The sequence below is a fragment of the Pundamilia nyererei genome, unplaced genomic scaffold (assembly GCF_000239375.1).
Source record: "Pundamilia nyererei isolate P.nyererei 1_Seehausen unplaced genomic scaffold, PunNye1.0 scaffold00008, whole genome shotgun sequence".
NCBI classification, from domain to species: Eukaryota; Metazoa; Chordata; class Actinopteri; order Cichliformes; family Cichlidae; genus Pundamilia; species Pundamilia nyererei.
The window spans coordinates 3,284,806-3,301,076 of record NW_005187409.1 but is presented as its reverse complement, the minus strand read 5'-3'; the positions used below and the strand labels follow the sequence as shown (position 1 = coordinate 3,301,076).

Here is a 16,271-nt window from a genome sequence, read left to right as displayed (position 1 = left end):
GATTGAGGCTTTGGGTAATGGAGTGGCCGGATCCTCAGTGGTCAAAAGAAGGAATGGTGGCGCATTGAATAGAAGCCTCCAATCTTAAAAAACACTTTATTTCTTTACACTTGAGGTTTGTTGTCTTTTGTGACTATTATCCCCATTCACCAATTGCTTTCATGCAGCTGTGCCCCTCTTAAAAAGTCTTTGTGCAGGCACCATGAATACAGGGAATGTGTCCATGGCAGGTAGCCCTTATTGCAAGTTAATCTCTTGAAAGAGCCTCATACAAGTACTTTTAAATTCTCCCCTAGCCACAGAGGGCTCATCATCAATCGAGCACTTCTCCCCTTTGTAGGGTTGATGAGTGTGGTGCGTGGCTGGTGACAATGGCTGCCAAGTGTGGCAAAGTAATCACCTTCTGGGGAAAACACTAGTAATTACTTCTAAACTGTTTGGGCTTCAGAGACAACTGATATTGTGCAATAAAATGAAAAGGTCCCTTTAGAGAGCAGCGCTGTGATGGTCGATCTCAATATGTTTGTCATCTATTTGTTTACAGACATTTTTCTTTTCAGTTTCCTCACTGCAACCGTCCTTTTTATCCTATATGCATTTGTCTTCATGTGGTTTAGTTTATGTGCTGGACAAACACCATAACCACATTCTCCATGCATACTCACAAGACACTTTACATTATATAAGTTTATATAAGTTTCTTAGTTTCAGACAATTAAACAAGTCAAATACAGCTTCCATTCCTAAAGAGTATTTTAATTAAGCTCCTACATTCAGCCACACCTGTATTCATCCTTTAGGCTGTTAATAAGAGGCTATAATTATTTCTGAGCCTTTCTAATGAGATAACATCTTTTTTGTGGATCCTTATTTAGTGCAGTTATTAGGTGTAATGATGTTTAGCCATAATTTTCCTCAGGGTTTCCTCTGAGGTGAGAATTTACTGATCAATTGTGACTTTATAAGTTACAAGTATGAATTGTTAGTTGTTGCTCTCACAAACTAGATAGAATTCAGTCAAGATTACTATGATTAAGACGCTAAAATGAAATTATTTGAATCTGAAAAAGCAAGAAAGGCGTTCTGACACCAGTTTTCTTTGTAACGTCTTTAATATCAAATATCAAAACTGAGTTTACACTGTATACATTTTTTATGTGCACGGATTAATAATAAATGCAGACAAGAAAATTCCAGAGCGCAAGACTCTCGCAAGACTCCTTCGACTTACCTCTGCTGCACCATAAGCTCATCTTGTCTGCTTGACACACGTGTGTGGGGTCTGAGGGGAAAGGCAAGCAAAGCTTTCAGTTTTACTAGAATAAGATATGAGTTAGACTTTTAAACTTTTCTAACCAGAAGTAAAAGCAAATGGCTGCCAGCAGAAAAGAAATATGTAAAACCTTGTGTTTTTTTAAATATCGTTCCTTTTTGTGGACATGGAGTGTCCTTTTACTTGGTCCTGCATTACCACTTTGAGCTACTTATAATTTATCTGAGTATTCTACAATCGTGCTACTAGTTAGGTTTTTTTTAATAAACTAAAATTAAATATGTTGAAAATGAAGTAAGAATTCATCAAAGAAAATCTAAACTATGATATTAAAAATGAAAATGTAGCACTGTCATACTGAGCTCGGAAGAGAGCATTTATTCCCTGCTGGGTTAAAATACAACAACAGACACATTTTCATTGCATCACAACGTTCAATAAATAATCTACAGGGAAAAGCAAATTCAGTGTATTCTTGTATATATAGCCTATACATATTTGCATATAGTCTGTAAGCACATGAGTTATAAAAAGCTATAAAAGCTTCATAAGAAAATATGCTAAGGCTGTGCAAATATTCCCTGTTTTGTAGGTCTTATGCTACCAAAACAATAAAATGAAAGACTGCCTGAACAATTACCCACACTTTCATATATAAAGCATTATTCTGCACTTCCTGTGTTTCTGGACAGTTTTTGGAATTTTAACTCTTTCTTTAGGCAATTTCTGAGAGAAAAAAATACCTGACTGTTTCACTGTTTTGTCTGTCATTTGAAGCTGAGCAGCTTCCAGGCATGCAGTGAGTGAACAGTTAAGAAAAGGAGAACGAAAGAAAGAGTATCTGCCAGGCTACAGAGGAAAACATGATTCTGCAGCAACAAATTTTGGGAAACTGGACAATGCTTGCTTACACTGTATCGTGATACTTGCTGATACTTGTTGATAACAAGTGGTTCCTTGGATAGCTGTACTGATAACAATTCAGGGCAGGTAGCTGAATACGATAAAAAAGCTTTAGCTAGCTTGCAGCACACTCTTACCAATGCAATAAAAAAAACTGCACATTTAATACAAAACACCTTTTTAAGGGCTGTCTTCAGCTTGTATTGTTCTTTTCTGCCTCCTACTGGGCAAGCATAAAATTAGGCTAATTAAAAAAATTGCAAGGTGCATTTTGAGAAGAATGTTATATTGGATTGTTTTTAATAATCCACTGTGTTAGGCCTGCAATTAGTGTCTTGATTTATCAGTTAATTGATGCATGTATTAGTGTATTAGGTGATGTATTACTTGATTCTGCAATCCTTTATACAATGCTGCTTATAAATGTGTAATTTAAATTAAATGTACATATTCTGCCATGCCAACAAAGTTTTAGTGCGGTTTTAGGGCTGCTTCATATTGCCTATTCTGTGTCTTGCTTTCTTTCTTTTTTTCTTTCCAGTTTTGTTGGGTTTTACTGTAGGTGTTAGTGAGTGACAGTGAATGAGAGGGAAGCAGAATGACAGAGACGCAGACATCACTACTTGAGGCCAGTGTGAGCATTCAGGCTGTATTGCACATCTAATAATCCCACGAGGCAGAGGGCCTGTGGGTCTCCCTTTGAACCATAGTCCATTCAACACAAGAACACCGAAACATCTCCCCACCCCTTTGCGGTCACCAGCATTTCATTTGCAATCTAAATCTAAAACACAGGGTGCTCGAGAGTCACATCAAAGGGCTTTTTGATAGCTAGGATAGAGCAAAGACTTGAAATAAAATGGCTAATTACGAGTGTTGATTAGTGGGCCATGTAAGCTACAGACTAATTGGATTGCACAATGGAGTAGTGCTTTTGTTTTCTGTGCATCTTAATGAAGTCTTTTTTTTACCCCTTTACAAAGGCTGAAATGTAGAAGCAATTTTTGTGTTTCCAAAGATAAAAATGGCGGCTTTAACAAACGTGCATATTATTCAAACAGTCATATAAAGAGACTTCATCTCATAGGTTGTGGATAATTTGATCAGAACTGGGTTATCCCACATAATTATTAACACCATATGTGAAAGCTTTGTTGTGTTAAAAGAACCATCAGAAGTTCCATTAAGGCTAAGTAACCCATGTCTTTTCAGTGGAGCTGAGTTTTACTTAAATGTTTAGTCATGTTCAGCTTCATCTGGTCAGAGATTGATTAGCAAAACATGAATGAGTTATAAACATAGTTCTATTAATATTTTATCTTTCAAATACATTATACCAAGTAATCTTTAAAATGTTTATTGTTTCATTTTTTATTATATAAATATTAATAGAAAATAGATCTGGAATAGAAATTTGGCATTAGAAGACCAAACTATTTTACTAATTTCTAGATTTTTTTTTCTTCTTTTTTTGAACTGCTTCAGCAGATGAGATAAACCAGTAAACATGTGTTTTTGTTTTGTTTTTAACTGTCTTAAAGTTCACACTGTATGAACCATAAAGTAAGATGGGTGGGAGAGCTGATCTGAGGTGGTACAGGGAGAAATCTGCATATAAGTCAAGCTATCTGAAGATGAAGATGGAATTATATGAATGAAAGGACCACAATAACCTCCAAGTGATCTGCATTTAAAATGAGACAAAGGAAATACAGGAGCTCTGAATTAAAACTAATATGTCTCACGTCTGCTTATCCATGCAGACTGGGCCAGCCAATGCTTCAGTTTACTGCAATGTATCCAGCCAGCCAGACATCCATTTTCTTCCACTTGTCCAATTCAGGGTTGCAGGAAGCTGGAGACTATTACAGCTGTCATGGGGCAGAATGTAATATAATCAAAAAGCATAACAAGTAAGCTAGTGCTTACCATACTCAGCACTGTAATTACCAAAAGACGGTACAAAATATGAATCTGAATTACAGTGTGTAGCCTACCTAGTGTGTATTTCACCACAGGCCATAGCCAGAGTGTTAAAATATGGACACCCTTGGAAAGTATAATTCCAAATGCTCTGGAGGAATGCCCGCAGTGGAGGTCCTATTCTGTTATCTCCTCGGACAGGCTATCCTATCATGTGAAGCTCACACAAGCAGCCATCTGATTGAATCACTTGTTACCTAGGAGATCTGAAGGACTGACTGAGACCTTGATAACGTGTAACTACACCATTCATATTTTTCATTAACCAGTTTTTGCAACAGAACAAAGCAACAAATACACGCGTTATTCTTGGTTTTTTATTTTTATTTGATTTTTTTTTTTCATTTCGGAGGGGGTGCATTTCCATCCTGAAGACTTGTTTTGGGTTTTTTTAACTAGGATAATATTTGCGATTCTACCATGTATTAAAAACTGTTGCACGGGAATGCTGAAACGCATTTGCACCCTCATAACAAAAGAGGGAAAACGGATGGGAGGGGGTCGGTGACAGGCTCCAGCGGGGGGGGGGAGATTTCTGTGCAGGTGTCCTTGTATTTTCTGACACCTCGGAGACAGGACTCGACCGTAAGTAGCCTAAGACTGTTGAGGAAGAATCAAAGCTGATAACATAATAAATGTTTGATCTGCCATGAAATCCGAAAAGCGCAGCAACGGAAAGATATGCTCGTCTGGATGAGAGACCCCCGCTGGGTGAAGACACGCAGCGTATGTTAGCTGAGCCGTGAAAGCTCGCTGCCATTGACTGGAGCTCAGGCTGAAATGGGAGCAAAGCGATGAAGACCGATCGCAGGGGAGTGAGCATCCTCGAGCAAAAATATCGCATCACTGATCATTTCACGTTATTAGACATCAATTCCAGATTAGCAGAACGCGATATTTGCCACTACCCGGACACTTCGCCGTCGATGCAAAGGGTTTGAACGGTGGCATTTATCTCTTTTTTTCCCTTCTGTTTTTCATTCTGCAGATGTGCGCTGCAAGAGGAATATGGCCTGTTCGATGGGTGAAATGTTGAGGGATTAATCACTGATCATGATGAAAAGCAAATCAGTGCTGACCATTTCCAGCTACTCGTGGATGAGTCTTCTGGACTATTTTCACATGTTATGGATGATATGTCACGTTAGATGAAATGTATTTCAGGACAGTGTGCACCTGAAAATCACTGACTAAGACTACCTGCTACAGCAGCTTATTGTTCTCACTCCCTAAAGATCAAAGCACCCCACAGCTGCTTTTCTCTCCTGTTTAGGATGGGACTAACCTGACTTTATGTTAACACTCTGCTGGGCGTCACATGAACAATGTCAAGTTCTCAGCAGCCTGATGTGGGCACAAATGTCACTGATGTTCCTGGGCAGCTTGGTTTCACCAGCTCCAATCAGGGCCTGGTCTGGTCCTCCATTGTTAACAGTGTGGTGAAGATGGTGCTCATATCTCTGATTGTCTGCGTGTCTTTGTTTGGGAATGTGATTGTTCTGCTGGTGTTCCAAAGGAAGCCTCAGCTCCTTCATGTGGCCAACCGCTTTGTCCTCAACCTCCTCCTGGCAGACCTACTTCAGACTATATTAGTCATGCCCTTTGCTATTGCAGCTACCATGCCAAGTGTGTGGCCTCTGGATGCTCGGCTGTGCCAGGCCCTGGTGGTGCTCATGCACTTGTTTGCATTTGCAGGGGTTAACACCATTATAGTTGTGTCTGTGGATCGCTACCTGGCAATTATTCACCCTCTTTCTTATCCCACTCGCATGACCCCTCACTTGGGCACCAACCTGATCATCTGCACCTGGGTGCTCAGTTTCCTGCAGAGCACACCTCCTCTCTATGGCTGGGGGACCATAGACTTTGACCAACATCACAATATCTGCTCAGTGGTGTGGTCTTCCAGTCTGTCCTACTCTGCTGTGGTGTCTACCTTTTCTTTCTGGCTTCCTGTGCTCATCATGCTCGGATGTTACTGGATGGTTTTCAGGGCAGCCCGGAGGCAGAACGCTCTTGTACACCCCATACAGACACAGTCCTACTCTCAGCCCTGCCCGCAGGACTTCCAGGCACCTAGCAGCCCACAGCAGCGATGCCAGCCCCAGCAGCCCAGTTCACCGGAGGGACCTTACTCAGCCAGAAGATACCCAGTTCGAGTTAGACACAGGCGTTTTCACTACCACTGCAAGGCAGCCCGTGTGGTTTTCGTGATCATGGCTTCATACATCTTCAGCATGGGTCCTTACACCATTCTGAATACTATATCTATGTTCACCAGAGCAGCTATACCCTCATGGTTATCCTCCCTTGCCCTTGTACTCTTCTTTTTACAGTGCTGCCTACATCCTTATATTTATGGCTACATGCACCGTAGTGTAAGAAAAGAATTTCTGGCTTTACTCTGTGGGTTGTTCTGCAAGCAGGGCCGTCCCAACCAGAGCTCTGCTGTGGAAAGCTGCTTCACTACGACTGAGGGACGCTCCACCGCTCACCCTCACCTGCCCAGCTTGGCTGCTCGAATTGTCCCCCTGCGGACATGGGAAGAGTGCACAACATCGTCCTCTCCCACTTTTGAGAGGAAGTCGAGAGACAGTCGTAAGGAGACCACCTCTACCAGTATCAGCTCTGAGAAGGAACTTACAGTCAACAGCAAACAAAGCACATAAGCTGCCATGCATCAGACAGACCATAGTTGCTCTTACTTTAGGACGCTGTCATGCAGCATGTTCATAGTTCTCAGCAGGTCGCTGGAATTACAAACAGAAGTATCATCATTTATCACCAACATATGATATTTTACCACTTTGTTAAAATCTCTGTTAAGTTATTGCTACTGGGAAAAACCTAGGCACAGTAGTTGTTGTGTTAATGTGTAAAAGAACAAATTGTAGGAAAGAGTTATTGTGTTTCATATGTAAATGCATTTTTAAGCGTTACCACATGTGCCACATAAAGACTGTGTGCAGCTGTTAAAGTTTGTGCAATCCATCATTCTTGCAAACATAATAATGCTTGCGAGAGTGAACTCACTACTGTTATTTAAAATGGGCATTTAAATCAGTCTAAATTCAAATTATTCTCAATCTGCACGTGTAAAATAGGAAGTTGCTCTTATGTTCGGACCACTCTAATTATCAGATGTCTCTGATGGCGTGTAAATCTGCTGTATCCACACAATTGTCTCCTTTAAACTTTTTGTGTCCTGCTGGAGGTGCAGGATAGCGGACCTTGTCTGCAAGCAAATTTTGCTTGTAATTTTCCAACTCAGGGTATTGCTTGTAGGAAAAAAAAGGAATAGATCCCACCTTGAACCTCGGGTGGGAGAATATGTGTTAAAGTCCCTATCACAGTGACTGCTCTTAGTCGCAAAGCGCCTTTTGAAAAAACAATTAGAAAAGTGATTTATTGTGCCTGTCAGTGAGAGCTTACAAGTGTTGGTGATTCCCTTTCTCTCATGGGATGGCCACACATTCACGTTTGTCTTAGTCCTTTGTTTCTTTTATCTACAGCGTAACTGATGTGGAAATTTTCCTTTTATTTCATGCCACTTAATATTTGGACTCTGTGTTTGATGCCTTTCAAATGTTGGCGTGGGGAAAGGGGCGAGTATTTTTGTGTGATAAAAACATGCATGTTGCAAGATCTTTAACAGATTTCTTATATTCCATTGAGCACTTGTAGACTTGTGATGATACCTCATGATAAAGTATTTCTAAAGGAAAAGAAACTGTGTGCCTAAAGCCACGGATGCTTGCCACGACTCCTCTCAGAGAAAGGTAAATCATTAAGTTAGAAGTTTGCTATGATCCATCACCATATTATGTGCATTTATTTAAGTGTCTAGTGCCAAGTTTCTAGGTACCTTCTCAGAAAATGAAAAGAAAAAAAAAGATTTGGCACAATGTGCTCCTGGTGTATTCTTATCACTAGACTGTCGTAGTTTCTGAGATCTGTAATGTACTTCACCTTGAACTATTTAACAGGTTACTGAGGAAATTCAAACTACAGTATTAAAAGTTGACAATCAAACTTGGGTAACGAGTTTGTTAGAGGCTCTGTAAAGGACAGTGTGTGTTTAAGTATACTAAACTATAAGATAAAATGTTTAATAGCCTTTGAAAAGTGCATATTTTTGTGATTTCTATTGTGCTTTTGTAATATTTTCGTTTTCATTATTTAACATCAAACATTGTCTGTTGTTTAATAAAAGTACATTATATGTAATGCGTACAAAAGCATGACTTTACATACAACATACAAAAAAATGCTTGAGTATCAGGTTGGCTTTAGGTTTGAGAAGGATCTTAAAAAGCATATTGAGCTATTTGCATTCCTTCCTGGATCTCTTTATAATCTGCTGACTTTTGAGTGGGTTAATAACAGAATTTAAGACTAAATCTACAAACCTTGGACTTAAGAAGTGTTCAATTTTTAAACCCTTACTTAAGTACATGTTTCACAATTTGAGGTTATATGTTTTGCACAATATTTTGTTTTAAAATAAGAAATTTATGATTAGATTTTTTTTTATTATAAAATATTCAATCACTATCTGTGACTGAGGAGCTAGGGCAGGGCTAAGAGTAGCACATTGCACTGCATCAATAATAGTCTCTTTTACAGCGTTTCCCCCAAGCACATTATTTTGCCTTTTTGAGCCAAGAAAACGAATCAGCTGAACGATAAATATTACTAGACTTATATCAATACACAAATAGTAAGAAACACTGTTTGTGGTAGGAATTGTTTTATGTGTTCTAAAGGTTAAAAGACAAAAGCGTGACCTTGGTTTGGAATTCACTGCGTTTATTTGTAAAATGTTATCACCTTGGGTGATGGTGCCACACTGCTTGAAGCAAAAAGCAGCAGTGTTTTTGTGTAGTTAACAGTTCAGCAAACCACCTATTAAAATCTAAAGAGGTACATCTCGAAAGTGCATAATGCACCTGACCAGTAAAGTCATGGACTACTTTATGATTAACTAGGTGACCATGTCTACTGTTGAGAAACAAATCGGGAGCCTAATATGCAACACACTGCAGCACATAGCTCTATGATACAGATGTGCGTCGTAACCAAGAGTACCCTCTGATTTATACAAACTCAAACTCCAAGAAGATGAACATGTATCATAGCACTGTGAGTGTTTTATATAATTTCTAAACTACAATACAGGCTGATATTTTTACTTTTAAAACAAACCAGAGAAAAGAAAGAAAAGAAAAATATAACTCCCAAAGAAGGTTCCATAATGGTGACAATCTTTAACTTGCATTCTCTCCCTCACTCTCTATACAGTATATGTACACACATTTTTTTAATCATTAAAGTACAGGTAAAGAAAAAAAAAAGAATTTTAGCCGTAAGGGAATAGAACAGATAAATACATAACATTTTACCTTCCTTAGAAAATTAAAGTAAAAACATTCCCACACACACATTGCTCACTATGACAGCTAGATCATTGGAACCGAGGCCGATTTTCAAGGCGCCATTCAAATTATTACAAGTCAACAGTAAATGCGAAATGATATATATTTTTAAAAAGAAAATAGCAACAGAGGTTTAAAGCACAAAAAGAGGACGGGCTCTGCTCATCAGGGGGGTTTTCTATGATAAGTGATGGTTTTTCAGTTCAGGTCGAATCAGACCTCAGGCCTTTGTCACAAAACCAGCATCGGGGAGGCCAGTGCTGTCGCATCTAGGAGTTAGTCCTTTCACAGAGTTCTTCAGTCAGTCCACTTTGACCACGCTGTAGATCTTATTTACAAACCAGAAGCAGGCGAAGAAGCCAATTGTACCTGAGAATAAAAGACAGGTTAGAATGAACAAAGTGTTATACAGAGACCATCTGTAGACAATGGTGCAATTGTAATAGTAACTTAAATATAATAAATAATAAATAGTTGCCCGCCTCTATAACTACAATTCTTGCATCATTCATCATGAATAAAATACAAAGTCAGTGAAAGACAACAATATTTTTAGAAGATTTTAGCAAATGCAAAAATGCATACAAGACAGCCAGTTGGTGTCACTGCCCAACAAATTTCATCCACTAAAAGGTAGAAAATAAGAGATTTTCAGTATTGGGTCTGCAATTTCCAATGCAAAACCAGCATCAGTGCTTAATTTTGTCAACGAAAGAGCATATTTGCATGAGCTCTGAAATGCTGATAAGGCAGACTGGTAAAAATCCCACATCAACTGGGTATAAAAGTCCTGACTACTCAATGAGGGCCACGCAGTCCAATCCCGAATTAAGCAGAGATCAAAGTTGGGATGAGGTGAAAGCCAGACAAGAAAATAAAAAGTTTTTAAAAAGGGATATAGTAGGGATTAGCATTATTTGGATCAAAACTGGAAGTAAGGAGGGAAACTGTTTTTCCCCTTGAATCCTTGGATTACTTCTTGGTGATAATCTTGACATCTTATCCCCTTGGGACTTACAGCTCTGCCTTAAAACATTGTCAAACAGTGTTGCAGTGACAAGCAAAGCTGCAGTCTTACTTTTATCTGACCGACTGACAGTATAACACCAGAAAACTATGTCGTCATTCGACACATGGCGAGCCGGATATCTTTAGGCAGCCAACAGACTAGGCGTGTATTTCCTGGTTATCTAGTATTTAATATGTTCCTCTTTCTACACACACTCTTACTTTGATTTCAGTTAAAGCGCAAGAAAATTTGATGACATCAAAGACTTACTACTATATCAACATTCGTCAATCTTTATGTGAAGTCTTAAAAATGTTCTATTTATCTTAGCAGTGTGATCATGGGTTCGGTACATAAATTGTGTAAACCCTAAATAGAACTAGACAAGCCCAGAGTAGAGAAAACTATATTAACAAAGAAGGTCAGTGAGTGTGGACAAATGTATCACAATCCATGACAATGCATGAATGTGGTCTTGATCTGCATAACAAAAGAACAAAAATAAAAGAAACCCCCTGAGAAAAGTGGGCTCCATCTTGTCAAACTGGAAAACCATAGAGACAAAAACTGACCCAAATAAATCTGCAAAACTAGATCTGACCAAGAGGGACTCCTCCCAGTCTCTGATTTTCATTACACTTCAGAGAGACTAAAAATAAAATTATTCTGATTGGGCCATTGCAAATAACTGTTATTTAACAGGATTTAACACTGTGCTTCTCTACAGCCAGTAACAATAAAAGGAAAGAAGCCGACACTCAATATATGACAAGTAAACAAAGGTTGCACAGTAGTAGTACAGCTGCCTGGAATAAATATTATATGAACAGGATGTTGAATCCTCCTTTTACAGGTGACTGATGCAAATTGTAATCTCTGACCCAGAGAACAAACATTGAACTTCGCATGTATAAACGACACACCTCTTTCCACCAAAGACGTGCGATTAGCTCTCAGAGCTTTTTCATTCGTCAGAAATAAAGATCAGATAAGCTTTTTTTTTTTCTTTTTTTTTAGAAAAAGGATGTTCAGTGCAATTAACATATGTGCAGCAGTATCTAAACTCTCTCTGTAATTAAGTCCTGACTACAAGCTGCAGTGTGATAAGACTTTGTATTGAGGTTACTGAGACTTAAATTAGTCCAAGATTTATTGTCGATGCACCCATAGAATTATAAAATCCCATGTCGTCTAGCTGAGTTATCCTCTTCACAAATTCATGTGTCCACACTGTCCGCCCGGGAAGATGACAACAATATCCTATCAGCCTTTTACAGCCAGTAGTAGTTTTTCCTTACAATTTGGATATGACAAAAGGCTGTATTTCTGCAAGTTAAGCTAAAGTGTAAAGTGTAAAAGTGTAAAGTGTGCATGTTAGTCCCCGTAGGGAAATAGTTCCTCTGCATTTAACCCATTCACCCAGTGAAGCAGTGGGCAGCCACCAATGCAGCGCCCGGGGAGCAGTGTGTAGGGACGGTACCTTGCTCAGGGGTACCTCAGGGTAGCCGTTCAGTGGAGTCGAACCACCGACCTTCCGATTATGGGGCCACCACTCTACCTACTGAGCTATCCCTGCCCTTTTAGCATTTTAACAGGGTGCAAGTGCTTAAAGTAATTAACCCACTGACATAGAGGAATCTAATGAACCAAGTAAAGACATTGTGTTCGTTTTTCAAGTCTCAGTTAAGCATTGTAAACACAACTGTTTTCCCCTTCAGTGGCCATAGTATTTGGAGCATTATGCGAGCCCTTTATTTTAAAATCATCTATATGCCAAGGTAACTAGATACTAACAGTAGCTCCTAAAAGAGCTCATTTTCAAAAAGTAAAGACCTCACCTGTGAAGAGGAAGAAGATCAGGACCATAATCATCGTGTATCCAAAGTAGAGTATAGTACTGGCCATTCCAATGATTTGCAGCTTTGAGAAGAAGTAGTGTACAGCATAGATAAACAGATAGACTGCTGTAAAGCCGCTGGTCAGGAAGGATCGCCACCACCAGTGGTAGTCCTTAACACATAGGACAAAGAATGACTTGTTAGAATTCAGTAATAATGTAATAATGACACGTCAACTAAAGTCAGAACCTGGGGGACACACAAAATTCAGGTACCTCAGCACAAAGGTGGAAGTAGCAGAGCAGAATTGTTGCCTCAGAGCAGGTGATGAGCAGAATGATGAAAACCAGGAACAGGAATCCAAACATGTAGTACATCTGATGAGACCTGAAACAAACACAACATATTATTGGATATATGGAAAATTGTGGCACAAAAGCAAAATCCGGAGAGAGAATTCCTGTTTTTGTACCAAATGCTGTTGAGAATGAAGAAAAGCTGAATGAAGATGCAGCCAAAGGGGAGGATGCCACCCATCACTATACCAGGGATGGGTTTGGTGAAGAAGGACTGCTCAGGTATTTGACGGGGGATTTGGTTTGTTCGCACTGGTTGCTCAATTGCCTGCACAGAAGCAAATTGACACATTTAGTTACCAATCAGTTTTAACTGATTGCATAAGAATAATTAAGCAGGTTAACTCACTGGTTTCTTGAATCCAAAGTAGGCACCAACAAAGGTGAGGGGTACAGAGATTCCAAACCACAGGGCCAAAATGGCAACCAGAGTACCAAAGGGGATTGCAGCTGAGGAGCCCTCCCCCCATAGGATCAGATTCATCAAGAAGAAGTCTGCAAATACAATTCTAGGGAGGGGAAGTGGACAAAGATACACATGAGAGGAATAATAGCAGTTCACAAGGTAAATAAAAGGAGATTAACCGCAACACTCAAGGACAGAGCTGAAGTGCGACTGAGACTAATGAGTAGCAGATAAACAAATGGTAAATGGCCTGCATTTGTATAGCGCTTTTCTAGTCCCTAAGGACCCCAAAGCGCTTCACACTACATTCAGTCATTCACCCATTCACACACACATTCACACACATAAACAAATAAGAAGAGTAAACATACCCTGGGCACAAGAGTGCAGTTAGCAATACGTTTGTCTTCCACTTTTCACCTCCGAAAGCTGAAAAGAAAAAAGAATGAGAATTTCATGGTAAGAATCACAAAGTTTTGTTATCCTGTATATATGGACTCTAACGATTGAAAGTCATCACTGGACTCTTACTTTTGTAAAGACGTGCTGACACATAACCAGCAGGTGTACCCAGGAGAACCCAGAGTACCACTGCACAAGTCATGAGAGCCCCTCTGTTGGCCGGTGACAGGAAACCCAGACAGGCGAGGACTACAGTAAACAAACATTCATCAGTGCAGTCATCCATACATAGAATCACAATTGTAATTGAAATGCAAAAGTATCAGAAAACTTCACTTCTATCAGCTGCCCCATTACTTTAGACTCTACAATCCGACTTTGGCTTGACAGAGTCTTTGTTATGATTATTATTGCTGGATGCTTAAAGGTAAATATATGTTGATGGGGTCTTTGTTAAGGATATTTAGGGTGAAATGTGAAATAGTCCTTACAGAGAGTAATGAAAGTCATGATGAAGATCTGCGTTCCCTGTCCAAGGAAAACAGACAGCAACATCCCTTTCCTAGGGGGACGGAAAACATCCCCGTGCACCTGCTTCCAACCAGATTCCTCCTGTGCATCCTCCTGGGAAGGTCAATATGCAAAAATATACAATTAATTAGGTATTTGATACTTCATTTAAATGAACTTAAATGATAAAAAGCTTAAGATTTACCAACTACTAAATACTGAAAAAAAAAAGTGAAAGAGGTAAAGATTAAGAAGGTTTTTACCAAAAGCTTTAAAATGAGGTGTAGAAGGAAAAAAAGCGCAGTAAATTCTAAATTATTTGCCTATTTCTTTAAACCTGTATTTTATAGAAGTTTTAACGTACAGTTCCCACACCACATTTTATATTTTGGTCGAATGTTTCTGCAATGACACACACCCAGCACCCTAAATGTTTTGTTTAAAACAGATCTCGACAAGCTTACATATAGAGTAGATTTTTCCTTGGTCGATGGAACCTTTATCAAGTCTCCCTGTGAAATGTAACAAAATATTTATAATTCTGGATTTATCTTATTAGACTGAGTGGTATCTTACATTTCAGAATTAATTATTAGCCATATAACTTTGATGAAGATGATTTGTAGGCACCGTGTTACTACTAGCCATAAGATTTCAGAGTCTAATGCTCGTCACTTAAATGTTTTAGATAAAATGTAAATATTTCATTATGAACTAGAACCACAACCATTAAGTAACCTTATAAATGCTAATAAAATTGTGGAGTAGAATATACACAACAGCGCACAGACACCAAGATAGAAACAAGGCTGCTCCTTAGAGCAGGCTGTTGCCTTAGAAAGACAAAGTTTTCATTGATATTGCTAAAGTTTCATTCTCACTTAATATAGTTTACTTTTTACTTTAAAACAAGAACTGATTATAGTTAAATTACCTAATAAAATAACATCTGGTCTCTTTGAGGTTAATACTAACAACTGCAGCTCACATATATGCTGCACCAATAAGACAGAGACTTTAGTGTCTTTACCTGGTCCACCTGGTTGTATCTGGCAATGTCCTTGTGCAGAGTTCTCAGCATGATCATGGCAACCATTCCAGACAGGAACAGCACAATGACCAAGGAGTTCATGATACTGGAAAAACAACAAGATATACCCCACGTTAGCAAACAGGCATCACAAGCAGTAGAGTCTGAGAGAAATATTTTTGGGTAAACAATGTAAAACACATCTTCAGACCTAAACCACTGGATGTTGGTGTGAGGCATAGAGACCAGGATGTAGTCCCACCTAGATGCCCATTTGATAGTATTGTCTTCCTGTTGGGGGAAAATTAAATCACAATTTTAGTTTTCTTTTTTTCCCCACTCATAGTTGCAAAGAAATCTGTATATATTAGTTACATGTAATCAGTATTAAAGTTAGGAGGCCTACCTCAAATGTCACAGCGTAGGTGTAAATAATTGACACATCACCATTAAACTCTGCAGGGACCTCCATTGGGTTGCCTCCATCACAATTTAGGTTTTTCTCATCTGTATGTTTGATACTGTTGTGTACAAAACAAAACAGCATCATGTCAGATTAATACTGAATGTCATTCATGACATAGTGTGGTTGGTTTTGTTGTCATTCAGCTGCAACGTCAATGTAGACTAGCTCAAAATTCGGTGCTATCACATCTACTACAAACGCAGCTTTACCTCTTTGGCTCCAGAGTTGCAGCAACCAGTCGAGCTCCTGTCCATCCCTCTTGTTTGCCGCTGTGGTACTTGATCTTGATGTCCACATGATTGAAGACATAAAATGTGTTCTTCTTGTTGAACTCAGACTGAAATAAATAGGATTATAAATATGATTATGATCATAACTGCAAATGTATCAAATTAATTATTTTTTATTAATGTTAAATATAAATTAATTTTTTTAAATTAACAATTACAAAGATGAACGCACGGAGTGACAGGGTTCATACTCCTTTTTCAGGGTCAAATTCAAGCACTTTTTATAAACCTTCAAGGTCCCTTTTCAAGCTTTTCCAGCACATCACATAGTTCAATAGTTCATAGTTCAATCTTCATAAGACTTTAAGAATGCACAAGCATCTACTTAAAATCTATTGAATTTATCATCTGTGATATTATTATGTACAAT

General features: G+C 38.8%; 2 protein-coding genes across 3 annotated transcripts in view; one reads left to right on the top strand and one right to left on the bottom strand.

The window, feature by feature from the left end:
• Positions 1-4,726: 4,726 nt before the first annotated feature.
• Positions 4,727-8,120, top strand: gpr101 (G protein-coupled receptor 101). The gene is made up of 2 exons (XM_005722968.1): positions 4,727-4,744; positions 5,148-8,120. The coding sequence occupies exon 2, from the start codon at positions 5,485-5,487 to the stop codon at positions 6,826-6,828; it is 1,344 nt and encodes a 447-aa protein (XP_005723025.1). The 5' UTR covers positions 4,727-4,744; positions 5,148-5,484; the 3' UTR covers positions 6,829-8,120.
• A 772-nt stretch (positions 8,121-8,892) lies between these two features.
• tm9sf5 (transmembrane 9 superfamily protein member 5) overlaps positions 8,893-16,271 on the bottom strand; it is a 13,471-nt gene continuing 6,092 nt past the window's right edge. Inside the window, exons 6-18 of one of the 2 annotated variants that reach the window (XM_005722966.1) lie at positions 15,821-15,948; positions 15,552-15,666; positions 15,357-15,436; positions 15,146-15,251; positions 14,580-14,627; positions 14,097-14,229; positions 13,735-13,854; positions 13,575-13,632; positions 13,147-13,306; positions 12,914-13,065; positions 12,717-12,828; positions 12,442-12,613; positions 8,893-9,963 (exon numbers count right to left, since the gene is read on the bottom strand). In XM_005722966.1, coding sequence (XP_005723023.1) covers positions 9,896-9,963; positions 12,442-12,613; positions 12,717-12,828; positions 12,914-13,065; positions 13,147-13,306; positions 13,575-13,632; positions 13,735-13,854; positions 14,097-14,229; positions 14,580-14,627; positions 15,146-15,251; positions 15,357-15,436; positions 15,552-15,666; positions 15,821-15,948 — 1,452 coding nt within the window. In that variant the 3' untranslated portion in view covers positions 8,893-9,895. The remainder of the gene's footprint in view (positions 9,964-12,441; positions 12,614-12,716; positions 12,829-12,913; positions 13,066-13,146; positions 13,307-13,574; positions 13,633-13,734; positions 13,855-14,096; positions 14,230-14,579; positions 14,628-15,145; positions 15,252-15,356; positions 15,437-15,551; positions 15,667-15,820; positions 15,949-16,271) is intronic. The other variant, XM_005722967.1, reaches the window with a different exon arrangement.